The sequence below is a fragment of the Myiozetetes cayanensis genome, unplaced genomic scaffold (genome assembly GCF_022539395.1).
Source record: "Myiozetetes cayanensis isolate MyiCay16 unplaced genomic scaffold, myiCay2020 scf17, whole genome shotgun sequence".
Taxonomy (NCBI): Eukaryota; Metazoa; Chordata; class Aves; order Passeriformes; family Tyrannidae; genus Myiozetetes; species Myiozetetes cayanensis.
Window position 1 is genome coordinate 15,634,581 of NW_026087378.1, and position 19,663 is coordinate 15,654,243.

At 36.2% G+C, this 19,663-nt stretch overlaps 1 protein-coding gene across 2 annotated transcripts in view; it reads left to right on the forward strand.

The window, feature by feature from the left end:
- GABRG2 (gamma-aminobutyric acid type A receptor subunit gamma2) overlaps nt 1–4,108 on the forward strand; it is a 54,827-nt gene extending 50,719 nt beyond the window's left edge. The window contains exons 9-10 of one of the 2 annotated variants that reach the window (XM_050312559.1): nt 715–738; nt 2,166–4,108. In XM_050312559.1, the coding sequence (XP_050168516.1) occupies nt 715–738; nt 2,166–2,441 (300 nt within the window). In that variant the 3' untranslated portion in view covers nt 2,442–4,108. The remainder of the gene's footprint in view (nt 1–714; nt 739–2,165) is intronic. The other variant, XM_050312560.1, reaches the window with a different exon arrangement.
- The last annotated feature ends 15,555 nt before the right edge of the window (nt 4,109–19,663 follow it).

The following is a 19,663-nucleotide window of genomic DNA, read 5'->3' on the forward strand; positions in this document are numbered from 1 at the left end:
AAGAACCTTTTACTACATATTATTCCTGTAATTTCAACTTTAAAAGCTGTTGAGAAGAAGACTGTAAAAAACCGAAATAAAATGATAAAGTGTCCTGTCTTAGGTGGAAATAAAAGGGAGTCTCTGTGCATGTGTGTCTTATGCAGTCAGGTAAAGGAACAAAATCTAAATACCTCAGATTTAGCTGTGTTCCTTTAAAGTGTTCATGTAGGAGCAGATTACTTATTCTTTACATTGCTTATATGCGAGCTTCTGGGAAGAAAGAGAGCTAGAAATGTTTGCCTGGATCCTAATCACAGAGCCTAAAAAACGTAAAAGTAACTCTACTCTGTTCAGGTCACCATCTGCAGGTAAAAAGACTTCTTTCTAAATAGTGGTTTTATAAACTGTGAGTGGTGTCTTTCAAAACAGTTCAACATAACAGACTGGAACCTCCTCAGGATGTGAAAATCTAAATGAAGTTTGATGTCTTACATCCTTTGCCCAGCTATAGCTACAAGACAGTGACAAGTCAAAAATGTGAGGGTTTTATGCTACAGATACTTGTTTCAATTGCTGTTATCCCAACCTTTCTATAAATCTAGTTCTTTAGACTTACTATGTTTTAGAAACATATTTTTAATTTACATTATTTTTTTCTCTTTCTTTCTTTTCTTTCTTTCTTTAATTTAAAACAAAACCCTCTGATTCTCTTTTCTGTCTACAAAATGAAAGCTTCTTCGGATGTTTTCCTTCAAGGTATAATGTTTTTTGGAATGGAAATTCACTGCATGCAACTGCTGAATTTAACTGTTAGAACTTGGATGAGAGTGGTGTTTTGTTGGTTTTTTTTATTAATGAGGCTTCTAAGCATTCTACTCAAGGTACTACCTAATTAAGTAGAATGGTTACATACTTCTAAACAAACTGTAGAGTTGATTCAGCAGCCCAAATACTGATTCACTTTGGTTCTGAACTTAGATAAGTTCAAGAATGACCAACATTATTGGATCACATGAATTAAGAGAGTTTAATGTTAAAACATTTCTGCTCCTCTCTTTCTCAATTTGGCATGGGATCCAATAGCACCAGCTACCCTACAGTCCTGCAATTTACCCTTTTAGAACTCAACTCTGACTTTTTAACCTTTGTGATTTCACTCCAAATTACAAAACCAAATCATGTTGACCTGAACAAAATTCAGTGTCATCATCAATTACTCAAATGATGATCCTTATGCAAATAAAATTGGAGTTTTGAAAGGGTTTAAGATGCATTTAGATTTTTAATGCTGTCCCTGGATCAACACACTCTTAGCAAATATATCTAGCTGTGTTCTGCATCTAAAACTTATCTGCATTCAGAAATGCAGAGATTTTATTTAATAAAAAAAAAAAACCTACATAAAATAAGCCCAGGAAATTTCCATACTTATAGAACGGAATTGTTATTTCCCCCTAATAACTATCAGCAGAAAATTTCAATGCCTATCATGCTAGTGTTCACCAAGTGCTCAGATGTGTTTAAATGCTTAATGCTTAATTTGCTCAATTGATACTAAAAATATATATGTGTGTGTAGATATATATGTACAGCTACTATACAAAATTTGGAATATGTCAAACTGTCTAGTTGGTGAACATTACTAGGTGTTGAACTGCATATATTCAAAAAATTGGAGAGTTTTATAAAGACTCTCCTAACCCTACTCAAAAGACCCAGTTTTTGCCTTTATTTCTTGTGTATATGTATTTGCTCCTGTCTCAACATAAACCAGCCCTATTAAAATCCTGCATTTCCAGTTAATTCATCTCCTTCCACATGCAATACACAAATTGCCTTCAGATATCAAGCAGCTATGTAAAATATAAACCGAAAAAGAAATTCAAAATACTATCAAATTACATTCCTAGATATTTCATTTAACCTTTAATTTTACTTAGTCTGGCTTTGAAGCCAATTGCCCACAGCTGTTAACTTTATTGATTTGTACTGCTTCCTTGTAAAGTTAAAGTGTGTGATACAACTGACTTTAATTGAAGTTCAAGGTAATATTACCTTTAGAACCCCTCAGCACCCTCATGCCCCACACAGATCATCATGCACATGCTACCCATTAGTCTCCCTCTCCCAGTTGCTCTGGTGATGATAACAGAATTCTTTCTCTTTTTGCTACTCTGCCTTAGGCACCTACTATTGACATCCGCCCCCGATCAGCTACAATTCAAATGAACAATGCTACACACCTGCAAGAAAGGGATGAAGAATATGGGTACGAGTGTCTCGATGGCAAGGACTGTGCCAGTTTTTTTTGCTGCTTTGAGGATTGTCGGACGGGAGCGTGGAGGCACGGGAGGATACACATCCGCATTGCCAAAATGGACTCCTACGCCCGCATCTTCTTCCCAACTGCCTTCTGTTTGTTCAACCTGGTCTATTGGGTATCGTATCTTTACCTTTGAAGGTAGAAGGAAATCAGTGATATGAGCCTTACTCACTGAATTTCTTAGAGAGATGGTTTCCTAAATTCACTTGAAGTATTTACGATGCGCTTTATAATAGTCTGAATTCTTTAGTGCCATAATCCCGTAAATATCAGTCACATCATTTGTCCAAAAATTGCCATCTGATTATTGTGAGTTATATGTCCATTCCATATCCAAAAATAATTGGAAAATAAAATCATATGGACAGGTAATATACAGCTGCACCTGCTGGAATAGAGAGAAATGAGGAGCACAGCAACATCGCTTAACAGCTGGTACTGCAATTTTAAACAGGAGAGGGAGAGAGAGAGAGGAGATAAAGTGCTGTACAGTTGGCTAACATTGGCTACAATTATGCTATAGCTTTATTCTCTGTGGGCTTTTCTTTTTGGAAGAGTCATCTCTCACTTTGAGTAGGTATTATTAAGCTAGGAAAGTTAACTTCTACTCCTACCAAGATGAAAATGCCATTTCTTTAAGAGCACATGTACAATGCTGTAAATATTTCAATACCTTGTAGTACATAAAGTCTAGTGCATGCATCTTTTGGGGGCCAAAATAAAAGAAAAAAGGTACCATAAAGTTTTGTCTTTTATTTTGTGTCTCTGGATGTGCTATTGTAATTGAAATGCGGACAGAACTTTTTTTTTTCTTGAAAAATTGCCCCTTTCCCTCATGCATGGAAGATCCAAGCAGACAGTACTTTCATGTAAGACATTAGAGAAGCCTTAAGGATTCAAATAAATAACATGTAGACAAATCTGTATGGCCAATATAATAGCTCATAAAGTGTAATGTATATGTCTGCTGCAGTTGTAGCCTTCATCTGCCATTGATAGTTCAACTGAATCTCCAGTAATTATACATTGCAAGATCAGCTTCCGAATTTAATCCACGTGCTTCTATTGTTTCTTTTCCTATGTTAAGCTCTACTTTTTTCCTTACACAAGTGTTTGTGGGGGTCTTTTATTCTTTAAACCAGTCCAGGAAATAGCTTTTATTCTAGACATTATTTTTACATAAGAGCTTCAAGTTAATTTTGAAATATTAGACTTTGTATTATATATACACACACAGTTCTCTGCCCATTCATGTCCTTGATTAGCAATAGTTGTTGTCAGTGCTGCTTTCACTCAGTGAGTACCTTTACTAAAGCAAACCTTTCCCATGGCTAGCACACAGTTTATAGATAACCTTGAAAATGAAAGGGAACAAAAGGGTGTCTTGGCTACTAAATCACGTGTATGCAGTTATGTGAATTTAACACCTTCAACCCACCTGGGTGAATCTTGAAAACCATTTATCCACTGGTTTTCAGATCATGTATGATGCTCAATTATGCAACCTTAAGCACATGTAAATAAGACTGACCTTTTTTTTTTTTTAACTTGTAAAATGTCGCCTCCAGGAAAGTGGGCTTGCAGCTTGAAAAGGGAGATCTATAACCTATCATTACAGAATTACTACTAGTTAAAACGGAAGAAAAGGAAAGTTTTCCAATGTTTGTATAGTTCTGGAAATAAAAATGTATAAAAAAGGAATATCTCTATCATCGATTCCTCCTTGTCCAATGTATTTGAAAACATTTTAATAAAGGAATTGCACACACCTGTGGACTTTTTCAATAAAACTGCTGCACTCAATTCCAGTTTTCCTGTGATTAGTTTATTAAAAGCATGCTTTGAGAACGAGACTGCTGGACTAGTTTGATTCATCAGCTGCCTAAATATAAGTGATTATAATCCTCATAACCCTCTGCATTGTCTCATTTTGTAGTCAAATGGATTACTCACATAATTTTCAAGGATGAAGATTAAATCTTTTGAAGGTTATCTTGTTCTAAAAAATAATAATAACAAAAGTATTTAAACCAATCACTGAATTGGAAATACTCTAATGAAGAGAGATAACCTTTCTTTATCTACTTAGAGTCTCCACTACCTGAATGTGTGTCAATCATCTTTCACATGGAAATGAGTTCCAGCTGGTGGCAGACAGATCTCTAATTAATTTTTTTTCCAACAGCCAGTGATTTAACAGCTGTTAGTTCCTTGCAATTAATAAGTGTGACTGATGTCATACATTTAATGTTTTAATTTTTACCTGGAATTTTTCTGCTACCAAATAGGTTTTATACAGACCACTACAAAACTCACCCAAACCAGTCCTTTAATTCCCTTAGCCCAGGTACATTTTGGTTAACATATTTAGGATTTTTTTGGTCATGGTCTGTGAAATTAAGGATTCAGAGACACTAAGCATTTTACTCTAGTCCCGGTCAGGTTACATGTGCCTGTGAAAAGCCTGCGACACTGATGAATTGGATGCAGTAACAAGGAACAAACGATCAGATCTCTCGCTTGTGCAAGGTGGGATCTCCTTCCAGCAAGGGAGAGGTTTAGCTAAGGACTGATATAACCCCCATCTCAAAAACAAAAACCACACAAAATGGAAAAGTGTACCATGTCTACCTAAAGGAGTTGAATGAATTTTTCTCACCACCACTACACAAAGAGAATAAGCCCTTAATCAGTCATTACCCAACACCCCGGCTCCTGCTACATTTACTGAGGTGATTCGTCAATTCCTCCTGGGGAAAATGGATGAGATTCAAAAGGACAGTTCATGGAGAACCACAGAATTCCAAGTAAGAAAATGACACCAGAGTACAATCTAGTACTAACTAGATAAGAAGCACAGTGTTCCTCTGAACAGAGATTGTATTAGTTCTGCAGCACAGAATCAAAGGATGACCTTTGTATTGTAAAGCCAGGCTGCCACCACAGCAAACAAAACAACAAACAAAATAGCATTTGGGTGTGATAAGGGTTATTATTCAGAAAAAAGCTGCCCAGAAACCTATCTATGAAAAACATTCATGCATACATACTATATAAAACATTATGCTAATATATACATTATACATACCAACTCCCCCAGTTATATTCTAGGGAAGAAACTCCTGACATGCCAAATTACTAAAATGTTTTCAAGCTCATAATACTACAGATAGCTATTACTGCTCTGGGATATGTCTGAGGATGTTGAGAGGGTCATTAAAGGTCATAAAGTATACACTAGTGGCACAATCATTTACTTGCTAATTATATTCCAAGACTATGTTATGCCCTGACCAAGACAGGACACTGTTCTTTCCCAGGGATTATACCAAAACAGAACACCCTTGAAGCATTTATAAATCTTTATACATTTATAACATTTAAAACCCCCAGCTTACATAAAAAGCTGGTATTTAGAGAGATTATGTGACTCAAAAATAGTTCTCCTATTTTCTATGTTAGCCAAACTCAAAGGACTATATTTTAACTAGCCCGTATGGAATAATTCTAGCCTCTGTACAATACAAAATGATAAAGCTACACACACACACAAAAAGGTAAAAAAAACCAAAAACCAAGACGTTTGGGATTTTTTTTAATTCCTCATTTCTACCTCATTTTCCCACAGTCACATAATTCTATCAAACATAAATGGATTGGTCTCACAATTATGGGTATCAGTTTCAATGACAGAGATATAGCAGCAAATATGGGCATATATTGGAGGTCCAAACATTTGGACCTTCTTCCATCTGTGCTGCCAAAGCCCTTCAGCCTTGCAATGTGTAGAAAAAAGTATACTTATAAAATATTCAGGCAAATTAATAATGTCAGAAAAAGAACAAGAAAGCTTTGTTAACTGCAAAAATTTTAGTAGATAGCATTACTTTGTGTTGAACCAAAAAATATTTGGGAAAATGTAGTTTTACATTACCTGCCTTACCATCAAATCTGGGCTTTGTAGGACTGTGGTAGAGATGAGCTGCAAACTGAAAGACGATAAGTAAGGATTTTTTTAGGTTTGCTGAAAGGTTTCTCATGCTTCAAAGGAAAGGCAGGACTAAGTAAAAAAGTCTACGTGTGAGAATTTGTGGCTCAACTGCGACACAAAGGCTGCAGTGAACACTGAGTGGAGTTGCTCCTCCAGCCTGAGCTGAGAACTAATCAGAGACACAGATAAAGAATTTGCACCTTAATGCACTAAAGAGGCAGCCCAGAACAGCAAGTTCAGGAGAGGAATTCAGAGGCAATAGGATCCACAGAAAGTAATTTTCAAGGCCAAAATAACAAAGGTTGCAGTTCTCTGAACTTAATAAAACATGTTTAGAGTTCAGGTTTTTAGTGATGCCATGGCAGAAAGTTGATATTATTTGGAAATTAACAGCTACATCCAAGATAAGGTCTTCATTAAAAATAAATCTTGTTCATGGGTTTCTGGAGTTGAAAGTATAAAACCTGTTATTTTAAGCTAAGAGATTATCCAAGGCAGAATCCAGAACCCAAGGCAGTATGAACATAAAAAAGTAAAAATATAAAGAATCTATCTAAATGAGACTTAATTACAACCCAGGGGAAAAAGCAGCACTTTAAAATGAAAGTGTTGTCTTTCAAACAAGATTTCAGTCGCTCTGCCGAGAATTTAAATCTTACTAAAAGCTTCACCGATAAATCAGTTTATTATACCTATGAGAGATCTATTGTTTCTTTTATAAGAAAAACCAATGCACTTTCCCTCCTTATTTAGAAGGATTCTGCAGATGAAAAGATTTAGACTTCCTATTTACATATTACTGAGTTTTTATTTTTAAAATCAAGATTTACAATGAAAAACATACCTGTTGAATATGCAAAAGAAAGCTCATGACCTTTAAAATAACAGAATAGCAGATATGAACTAAAAGCTTTGCTTACAAGTCAGCAAACATATTTGACAAATACATTTGAATAATTCATTCCAGAATGTCCAGAATGTCAAATTAGCTCACAAAAACATATTAAAATGGTTGTCTTTCTTGAGGGGAAAAAAACCCAAGACAGTATGTTAGACTGGGTAAGATATTCTCATTTGTACTTACATAAAATTCGTATTATCAGAATGAGAAAAGGGAAATCAAGAAATACAAAAATATTAATACAGCTGTAATTCAACCAGTATGAAAAACATTAGAAATATTGATCTTTCCACCAGACACATGCTTTTTAATACTGGTATATTGAAGTGTGTATCTGATGAGATTTAATCAGCCACCACTCCCTTTAGAATTTTCTGGTATATGCTATAGGCCTAACTATAGAGTTGTCATTTTGCTGTGAGAAAAACCAGCACAAAAGAAAAAAAACCCCTCTCTTTAAAAAATCTCCAAATCAAGACTTCTCATTTAATTCCTAAAATGAGATGCAAGCACATAGAGACATCCATCCATACAGCTAATACATTTAAAGATATCTATAAAAATAGCAATTGAGGCTATAAACTACTTGAAAGTCAGATGGACCTGCTAGAGAAGATTTAGCATAGTTGGATACTTTGCTGTATTAAAGAACCAAAAAACCCCATGTAGATTTACCATGCCTTTATTTAAAAAAATAAATTAATTTCTTCATGTTTGTATTCACATACCAATGCATAAGAATGCATCAGTCTTCATTTCAGTGTTTCCCTTTAGACTAGAAGGGAAAGACTAGACCGACAGTTTCCCTAATTCCACATTCTTAAATATCTGTTCAGATTTCAGAAGCTTTTCTGCATGTCATTCTTGTTCTATTTATACCAGTGCTCCTTAAACTGCTGCCACAGTGAGATTTCTTATAGAAAAGGGCACTTTACTTTTGCTCTTTCCAGTTCCTTCAGCCTGACTTACACTCACCTCAGGTTGGTAGCTTTCCTGTTGATTTAACAGTTCTGGGTCTTTCTTGCCCATATGCTTCTGTCCCACAAATCGCCATCCTCACAGATTCACCCAAATAAGTGATCCCATTTCAAGTCTGAAAAATTATTGTAATTTGAAAACTATTACTTTTAAAGAAACTAAGTGATGTCACAAAGTTAATGGACTCAATATCAGGAGGCAAAAAAGAGCTAAGACAGACCATTTCTAACTTCAAGCTTGCCTGTATTTTCCTTGCTTTCAGGAGAGCTGACGCCAGCTCTTGTCAAGGCCGGTCTCTCCACAGTGAATTGTAACCACAATTCACTACCAAAATTGTAATAGCTCAGAAAGAACCCACCTTGGCACGATCTGCAGACCCTGACATCCACCAGGTGTGGCATAAATCTCAACCAAAATGTACCCTTCCCACACAGCAGCAGCAGTGCTGCTGGCATCAGGTACCTGAGGATACTGTCTTACAGATGCTGAAGCTCCTCAAGGATTTCTGGAAAGCAAAGCTGATGGTCACATGGAAATAGATGTCATTAATTCTTTCAAATTCTTTCAAAGAGCAGTTTTGGCTGCTCTCCCTGGTTCCAGAAGCTTTGCCAGTCTCTTAAGACTCTTCAGTAGTTCTTTTGGAAAATTATACGCTGGCTGAGTGTACCCTGGATGGCCCTTGGGAGAGTCCCAGCATCCGAGAATCACAGGTACACACCATACAGGGAGGAGAGTAAGTAGTTTACTAAATATTAAACTTGAATCAAAACAAAACATTTGTTCTTCAGCTCAAACATTTGGGACATAGAAGAAAAGCAAGTCTAAAGAATGAAAACACAAACTGAAACCGCAAAAGCAGCTGAAGAAAGGGTCATTTAGTTATAACAGGGGTTTTCTCCCTTTGTTTCTACATATTATTCTGTAAATAGACCACATCAAAAAGAAAGAAAAAGTGGTATGAAAACAGACTACAGATAAATTTAAGTACACCTATAATTGCAATTTCTTAGAATAATTTGTTACAAAGGGGACTGAGCAACAGGGAGGGTGACTATCTACTTGTTCGGCTCCCTTCTAGGCCCTACAGAGCATTTGCACAGGTAAGTCCAAACCACCAAAATGAGTGGTTTCCTTGAGGGATTGTTACATGGAGAAACACACTACCACAGATCAAAAATTTATGCAAAATCTGCACAATAGAAAGCAAAACTTTACCAAACAAACAACCTTGCAAACTCTTAGAATACATGAAGGGATTTGTTTCAAACTACTCTGTATGATCTGCCATAACTGATTAGAATTTCCTATCTCGCACGAGTCATCTTGTTCTCGTACATTAGTCTGTGTTTTATTAACATAACATTCTTAGGCATTGGAAACCTTTTCTGTTCTTGGGAGCTGTCACTTTGAAGAAAAGGTAGGGCAGTTCCAGCTGTCATTGACCTCACACCCAGCACTTGCATGCAAAGAAGCAAATCTGAGTCCCAAATACATCTGAAAGTAGGACCAAACAGAACTTGAAAAATTGGGACTTTCTTTTAACCAAAATCATATCTTCCTTCCAAAATACTCTAAAGAACCTTCCCACCTGCCCATGAAGGAATTTAGATCATAGGAAATGGATTCTCATTAAAAGTGCTTTAGCCTGTGCAAGCAGCTGCATGTTCCACTGGCATGTCCTCTCCACTGCCTTTTTTAGTTCTTTCTCAAGTGCTACCAGTGGTACCTTCTCCCTCCTGTCTGATGGTCCAGTGTTCTTAAACCCCTGCACTGACAAGTTCCGGGCAGAATGTGAAAGCACAATGTGAAAAAAGTAATGGTTAGACTGGTCCAGTATCAATCATAATCAGGAAAATTTATTAATGATTCAGTATTATTTAGTGACAGTTATTCACAAAGTGATGTCAATCTCTGCATAAAATTTTAAGCATCATAAGTTTTTGGTAATTTCTCTACAATGCTTCCAGCTGCTCCATTTAGTAAAGGTATCAGTTGGGACAAAAACTGCTCAAGTATAAATAGTAGCATACATCTTTTCTGTAATTGTACAATTTAGAGCTATTGTGAAGTGAACAAAACTACATGATACCTGCCCAGTAAACCAGTGCAGTGGTTAGCTCTGCTCAAGATCTCTGAAATGGGAAAATCATCTGAGCCACTTTTTGTGTGTGTGATTTTATCCTTTAAAGGTAATTTATGGATAAACCAGGAAATTTAAGGATAAAACCCATCCCAAACATGAAATAAGATCTGCCATGGTAATATTTTGTAGGGGATAACCTGGATACAAGCTCATTTCCTGAACATGTAATTTAGTCTCCAGTGTTTGTTTTTCCTACCTGTACACAGAGGGACTGATGAGTAACATGAAGAATAATGCTGAGCAGTTAATGCAGACACACGGGGTTTGATTATGTAAACAGGTTGAAGTTCACATCCCATGTACATCTGAGATAATTGTAAAAATTCTTCTGAGGATTTTGCCAAATAAATGCTAAGTACTCTGTTATTGCTCTTTCTACCTTCCTTCCCATTCTCCCTGGCAACCAGGCACACAAGGAACCCTCGGTATTTTGGATTCATATGCGGTGCAAAGGAAAAGTACCATGTGAGAAGATGCTCCTTTTCAAAGATGCCCTTATTTTATCCTTTTATTTGGGGGCAGTGGGGTGGGAGTGGGGAGGCGCAGGACAGAAAAGTGGTATTTGGGGAAAGTTCAACTAAAATAAAAACTTTAAATTAACCTTGCAATAAACTTTTCTAGATAAAGAAATGGACTGGTATTGATTGGCAGCTTAGCTTCTGTTCTCTGTCTTTCTAAAAATCATAGAAAAATTAAGATAGTAATTTAGTGCTTGTAGACTAACACCATCCTGACCAATCCTATGAGGAGTACACCAGATCCCTACATCATTTTGAGTACCAGTACAATTAAATAATTCTACCCTGCCTGAATAAATGGATTGACATTGTCATGTTGCCTAGAAAATGTGTTCAGTGAATATTTTGAAACAGAAAAAGTATCAGTTTTTCCACTTTAGTAATAAAAATCATATTAACTTCTACAAAAACGAACAAACAAACACAAAAAAACAGCCAAACAAAAAAACTTGGTAGATTGGTTTAGTTGGCACTTAGTCATCTGTGGGAACTTCTGAATCCATATTTTCACATATTTTCCAGAACTTGTAGAGAGAAAACGCTGACATTTCATTTGCTTATGTCAGAAAACTGGAGGGGAAACAGTCTTTAAACTGATGCAGGACTTAGTCCCTTTTCAAGACAAGCCTCCTGTAATGAGCCTATGATCCCACACACCCACCTTATGAGGTGGAGGTACCAAGAGGTACCAAAGAAATCCCTGCTGTGATCTACCACACAAACACACAACTGCAGAACAATATTCTAACCTGTGTTAGCAAAAATGCTCCCCAAAACTGCAGAACCATCTGGTAGTTGGAACTTGTTGCACTTTGTCAGGGATTTTGCTGACTACACCCAAGCTCATAGAGATATATAGATGGCAACAGACATATAGATGAGCATAAGAAAGTAAATGCAGGAGATGGTTACAAGGTTCTTCATAAGTTAATGAATATTTTCTCCTCATGTAGCTGAACAGATACATACAGTATTAAAAACTTATCAGTTCAGTGATACATTGTCTCTTTGCCACATTTTCTTATATAAAGGTAAATATTAAGGTGCATAAGAATCCAACAGTATTCATTACTGTGAGGTTCACTTGTATCACAGTGTTTGCTCTACCATTTCATATTTTAAATACCATTTAGGTATACCATCTTCTTAAGTAATCTTGGGTTTAATCATACTGCACATTTTGCAGTAAATATTGAAAAGAAGAAAGTGGTCCATTTTATGAGATTCATAAACATTACGCAAATATTCTCTGTGAAATATCATGCTACCTGGAGATAGGTGAAGCGTTACTTCGCATTTTCAAACTATCTAGCAAAATGCCTAATCCTGTTAAGGAGGGAAGCACTGTGAATGTCACCTCTAGACAGCAGTAGTGATTTTTAATTTTGTTGTGTTTTTTTTTTCTTGCAGGTTAGAGAATGACATATAAAGATATACTGCATTATTCCTTCTCTTTTGAATCTAAAATGTCCCTTTACCTAATAAAGCAACCTATAGCAACCTATAGCCTACATTCAGGCTCTTTCAGTTTATTTATTAACCTTAATTATCTTAGTTCTGGCTGACAGGCAAGTATGATCTTGCATGTCAGAACAATACCACCCATGGGCAGTGAAAATCCCAGGAATTAGTCTCTATGACTCCTTAATGATTCCCTAATCATCAATTATTAATGTTACATATAATTAAGATTTTCCCATTTCAAGAAAGCAGAATCCTCCTCTAAGCAATTGCCCATAGCTAGTAACACAAATTGTACTCTGTATTAACTCATGCAGGAAGAAATTCCCTTTGCTACCATAGAAACCAAGGATGAGTACTCTGCACCATCCCTTGAGTTTAATCGTTTTAAGACTGAAATGCATATTTGGAGGCAAGGATAAACAGAAAAATTGTTTCTGAAGGCTTTTTCTGAAGGAGAATAAAAGCAGGAAATGAATGTAAGTCCACTCGACAGTAGGAGGATGACTCAATTCCTTTATCTTCTCAGACAAAATGACAGAAGTCTCAGGGAGACAGAGCCATTGCAGCACTGTCAGACATCTGCACAGAACTCTCTGTCTATACTCCTCTATAGACTCCATGATTTGCAAGAAAAAACATGATAAATTATCTCATACTATCAAGCAATTATTCCTACCAAGAACTTTTCTGATGGTATTACTCTTGGGGGAAGTGGCAAATGAAATGGCCATTTGTTCAAGCCTTTCCTCACTTCTCTTTTTCCATTCTTTTAGCTGATTTTCCTCCTCAACCTATTTTAAAGATGAAGTGAGAAATGAGCTTGAGAGACAGTTCTCCCTTCTTATAGATATTGAAATTGTAAGAAAATGACATCAGATGGCTTTCAAGGAGCATCTAAAGTGGCTTAATGTGCAAAAAACCCAACTTGTTAGTTTTGTGAGTTGGGAAAAAAAAATGTTTTGCTTGCCCAACCATCAAATTCATTTCTTTTACCAGTGCAGAAATCTTCACTTGACTGAGAGTGTAAGTCTAAAAGACTGAATACCACATGAGGTGTTGTACAGCTTCTCAATGCACAAACCAGGTTAAAATAAAAGAAAGCATTCTACTCTCAGCTGAAATCTTGTTTCATGATGAGTTGAATAGCATAAAAGTTAGATGAGATATAAATCTACAACAACTAAACATGAACATAAAATAAATTGTCTTTATGTCAGATAATATGAGTAAAAGGTAATAGCTTCCAATAAGAGTGTTTTAAAATGTTGATATGCATTTCAAACTCTACTGGAGTTGCCCCTGAAATATCCACTTCTGTCTGTGCAGCATCAAAAAGATGAATATTCTTTTGTGCTTATAGTGCAGAGTTAGCACCAAACTGATATATAAACATAACCCCAGTACTAAAATTTGCTGGACGTTCATACCACGCAGATTTCCTGTTGCTAAGAGATGCATTGTTTGGTACACTGAACTTCTCTGATTTGTGTTCCTTCTTCAGCATCAGTTCAGGTGAGTGTATGGAGACTAATGCTGAATACACTGTTAGTCTGACTTTCCAAAGGAATTTGGCACATGCACAACTGCACCCCTGTACTGGAGACCTAAATTTCATATAATAGCTGAGTTGCTAGATGCTAATGGTTCCAGTGCAAAAGACAAAATTTTTGAGACTGTGACATCTAAGTAGACAGAGGAATGGTATCCTTACAGAGAGGAGGGGTGCAAATGATATAGGCAATGTGAAGTCTAAACCGACACTCGTACAAAGTTTATATCAAAAGACTTAAAATGAATCCTTTGAGACTCAATCTATGCCTTAATCACAAATCTGTCCTTCTATGCCATAAAATGGAAAATCTCACCACCTGCCTATCAGCCAGTGGCAGCATTATAAGAGGATTGAAGATGAAAGGTTTTAGAGTTTTTTAAACCGCAGATCTTACAGATTCCCTGCTTTCTTTCTCATGAAGATTTTACATTTGTTCTTTGTATTTCAGTTTTCCTAATCTAAAATGAAAGTCATTGAGACTGAAATATATGTTTTGCTCTTTGCACTGAAAACACAGCAAAGCAAGCTGTTAGTGAAGATCCAACTGTGAACAACAAACTCCTTAGAGCAAAGAGAAGGTAAAGAGAATTCTTGCATAAGAAATAGAAATAATTAAAAAGAGCAAAAAGACTATGCAACCAAACAAGCAAAGCAGCCTATTATGCAAACATGGAAGTTTTCAGCTTAATTAAAACAATGTGAAAAATCTTACTGTCCCTCACAGAGAATCAGTTCACATTTCCTACAAGTGCTCCTGAATAAATGAACAGATTCAGTAGTCCCTGTAACTTTCCCTGGGACTACTCATGGAATAAAGAATCACACAGTGCAAGTCTTAAAATAATTCATGATTACATCAGTTAGGCAGTACAAGTTCATTTCCCTTTTCTCAGTATCTTAAAGTCATACAGAACTCTAATAAATTTTGTAGGAGGGGAGAAGGGGGGTTTTCCCATGGATAAAAGTGCACTGCGACTTCCCATGTCTGAATGTGCAAATCTGCAGAGGAAGTATCTTAATGGCAGTGTGATACAGAGCCTTGTACCCCGCCTAATGCACTCACAAACTCCGAGGAGCTCCCATGTATCTTAGACCCATGTCCCAATGCATGGAAACACAGGCACTCCCACTTCCACCACTACCAGACCTGCTCATAGTGTATTTCAATCCCACACGTACCCCAGGTCAGAATAGCAGAAAATAGATCAGGTTATATGATATGTTCACCAGCCAAAATCCCTGATATGTTTTTCACTCAGAATCACCTTGAAGTTTAGAAGATGCAGCAGAACATTAGCACTTGTGTACTATGGCCACACAGTATAAAAGGTGAGCTGTCTCAAGGCAATATTTTCTATCTGTCTATAGGAATTTTAATTGTTTGGTTCCCAAGCCCCAGGTCTTGTTGGTTGCTTCCTCACTTTACAGCAAAAGCCCAAGGTGCTGAGAGGTGGCAAGAATTCTACTGCATCCTATTGCTATATTTTCTTAACACACCATTGCTATTGCCTGAGATTGGAAGGAACGTTTCCTCCTGTTCCTTCCTCTGGGATTTGGAAAAGACATTGCACTGTGGTATCCATCTGCTTGCGGTGACAAATTCAAGTAACTGGGAGAAAACCTTACATTACCCACTACTGCCTCAAATACTGCTTCCTTTTATAGGAATATGAAGCATCATTTTGAAAGTAATACTTCTAAAGACCCCAAGATCACACTGTGGTTTTGTTTTACATTTTCCTTTCTCATTATACTTTTGCAACTCACTGAAGCTTTGACATCAGTTTCTAACAGTGCAGACATATTTTTCAGTTTTCTCTTGAACAAAATGTCAGCAGGTCCTAGCCATTGCTCCACTGTGTTGCATTTTGACAACACTAAATGCAGAGTGGTCTGACTCCACATGCCTTTCTGGTTGAAGTAGCATCCTGAACCGTCATGCACATGGAGCACTCTAACAGTCTAAGACATCCTAGATTTACAAAGGGCTAATGTGACTCACACTATAAAGCCACATATGTCTCAAAGTTCTTAGCACAGACAACAATCTGATCTTTTAGTAGTAATATACAAATTTGCAAACCTTTTCCTAACTGCCCATTTTGGAGCATTAGTGGATTGTTCTTTATCTGTTTTTCCTTTTTGATCTCCAACTCTGCCATTAGGAGTCTATACATTTGCATCTCTAAAATACACAAGTGCCAAGGAAAAATATAACTGCAATCAACAGATTTTTCAGATTATAGTGGGTTATATTTATATTGCATGGGACTAATGACGGAACTAAATGGAATCAGTTGCCACTGTTAATATAATAATTTAATACATTACTATTGTGACAAGAAATTGTAGGGTGTTCTAGCAGCAAACTCATACTAAAATATCCATATTGCTTATTCTGGCATCAGTAAACATTCTGCTCCCTATTTAACTTCTCTAACACTCTTGATTAACCTAAAAATCTGCATTTATTGCATATTAATTACTTGTTTTGAACTCTTAAATAAGTTAATTTACTAAAATCATGACAGCCTTTTTTCCCTAGCTTCTAAGATCTTGATGTAGCAACATCTGAAAATCACAACTGAAAAAAAATTAAAGCTTCTTTCCTTAAATACACATAATTAAAATTCTGTGTTTATGTTATGAACAGAACAGCTGTACAGAAACATTGTGGTGATGATGAATTTAATTGAATTACCCTTTTTCTCACTCAAAACTATCTATATTTTATCAATTTATTACAAGTTGTGCGTTGAGATTCTCAAAATGTGTATTGCACAATTCAAGTATTCAGTCCTAGCACTGTGATCATTTAACTCAGATTAGATTGTGTTCCTGATTGTTTAATTTGAACATTGTAAATTATTTCTACTTGTTAAAGTCAGGTTCTCGTTATACAAATTCTAGTACTATATAAAAATTTGCATTTAATCAGCATTTACACAAAACAAATCACATTTCAAAGAAAAAAATTACGAAGAGGCAGTATGTGAGAGGCAAGTATGGTATATATAGTTAGTATTCTAGTTAAAAGTCAATATATTTAGAAATTAATTTACCCCCTCACCATTTCACTCCTGAAGCTCCAAATTTCCTTTCTCTGGAAAGGGACATGAACCCATAAAGCCCCATTGTCTCCCTGCTCTCAGGCTTATGCCTCTATCAGGACAGCAGCTATTATGCCAGAGAAAGGAAGGCAGTCAGTTCGTATGTGACATTTCTCTCTACCCTGTAAAGAAGTTAATACCTTTTTTAGAAACTTCTGAAATACTCAAGGTTATCTAGACTGGAGAAATATAAAAATACAATACCTATCCAATTTTAGGACTTTGTTATGCACCCCAAAATTGCAATTCAGTTAATGACTTCCCCAGTCCATCTATTGTTACAGCTGTTCAGAAACTTAAGAACAAGAGAAATGGCTATGGGGACTCTTAGTAGGTGTGAAACAAAAACACTCATTCTTAACATTTAATTTTTAAAGAACAACAGCAAAAAAAAATTTCCTAAAAGCAAACAGGGAATATTTTACAACTTTTGTAACAAAATAGTTTGTCCAACTCCCATAGATGAATTTTTTTCTTGTGATTATTCAGGTTTAAATTATGCAAATTGTATTAACAGCTAAATGTAACTGGTAGACAAGTATTGTCTCTGCCCATGAACTATTTAGAGGAAGTTCCTTTACACACAATGTCATCTTAGACCTTAAGCATCTGTGACTATTAAACATTTTGTATACTTCTTATTTTATCTGTTCCAAAGCTCTAAAGCACCAATGAAAAAAACCTAAAATTTAAAACTCCACTTCCATTTTCCTCAGAAGAAAAATTTGTGATGTTTCACTTGAAAATGTTGATGTTTTTCTATTTTCTCTATTTTTTTTTACTTTCCTTAAGCCAGAAAAACTTTTTTTTTCCTTTTGAAAAAACTGTGTTCCCAAATTTATTCATTAATTAATTCAGGAAAAGCATATGACCTCTTTCACTGACTCTCTGTAGTTCATTCTGCCTCTACAATCTGCTACTTATCACTTAATTGGGAAAAACCCCCACCAAATATCAGAGACTGATTTAGAGTGAAGAAGTGCAAGACATGGATTTACTGAGAATTCATAATTTACAGCCTGACAGTAGAAGCATTGACTTACACTAAGATCACAAGGTTACTCAAGGATCACACACATCAGCGGGGACAAGCTTATCCTGGGAAAGTCTCCCCTTTGCCACTCTCTGCAAATTTCTTTTCCCACTGCAAAGACTTTTCAGCTGTTTATGAGGTAACTGTTGGGTCACCACAAAGTAAACAGGGACTGATGTACGCTGTGTCAGTGTGCTGGGCTGCAAACCATGGCTGTTCTGACCTAAACAGTGGGTCCCCTCAGGACAATGGAGATGGGAATCTCAGCAGGAAAGTAGGAATGCAGCACAGGACAAAAACATCTTACAGCCATCCTAAGATGAGTCACGATTATATTCCTGTCAGAAGCCTCAGTGAACCAGCGTTACGTTCAAATGAAAAACAAGTTGTAGGGAGTAGCCAGTTTGGTCTTATCTCTCCAAAATACTATCATATTTTGTAAGCAAATAAACAGAATACAAATCTATTATTACTTATTTCTCCATATTTAAGCTAAAAATCATACTTAAAAGAGTTTTAACCATGTACTGTTCTTGATCTGTAATACAGACAATGTTTTGCTGACACAAAGACATGCCTCTGCAGTATCTCTGCCAGACCAAAGTTGCCTCACACAATGTGAAAATTTCAAATTTGGAGGCTACTTTTCACTAGAAAATTGAAAAAATAGGTCTAGCTGAAGCGTAGAGTCTGACTCTCAAACATTTAAAAGATAATGGAGATACCTGCTAAGTGTTGCTGTAGGTAAATCGGCTTTATTTGAATTTGCAGGGAGACTAAATCAGCACTATCATTAGAAAAAGTAGGACTCAAAAGCATAAGATATTTAATTACTCTTTCATTTCAAAGGACCGATGTTCCATGTCAGGGTTCATGTAAGCTGGTCCTATAGAAACCGTTACTGCTATCATTTGCTCTGTGGATGAATAGCAAACTTCACACTTCTTACCTTTTGGGATCCAGAAGCTCAAATACACATAGAAAAAGCATTTTCAGAAAGCTTTACACTCTGGCTATAATCCAGGAAAATGGCCTTTTGTAATTAACTACGTATGAATCCATTAGAGAGGGACTGAAAATCACAACTTACCAGGCTGTCAGTGACCTAGAAAGCTCTACCGGTGCCTTGCCGGGATCTCTTACTACAAAACAGACTGTATTCAGAAAGATTGATCAGTGCCATGATTTTTGGAAAAAAAAAATATATTTTTTTTTTCAACTGAAAGCCTAAAATGACTGTGTTCAAGCTACTTAATTTTGTCTTCATTTTTCATAGCTTCTGAGCCCCACAGCTTCTACTGCCTTCAGATTTGAAATTCAGGTGACTACAAGTGACCAAAGGCAGTTTTGGGCCAAGTGCCCAGTAACAGTTAGGTATTAAATATTAAATATTATTACTGAGGCAGGATAGAAGAAAGGGATCTGGTGGTGAAATTATGACTAATAAACACTGCCAAAAAAAATTCAAAAGATTTCTGGAAACTTGCCTAAAATACTTTTATAATGGAATGGATATGGCTGAAAAAAATTGATTAAAATAACAGGGTGTGGTTTTTTTGGGAAAAGTAAGGAAGCAATGAGAATATTTAATGGAAAGGGTTTTAAAATGCCAGAAGACTAGGTTTGAATCATTTTGCCTTAATTAAGTACAGTGCCCTTACACATCAG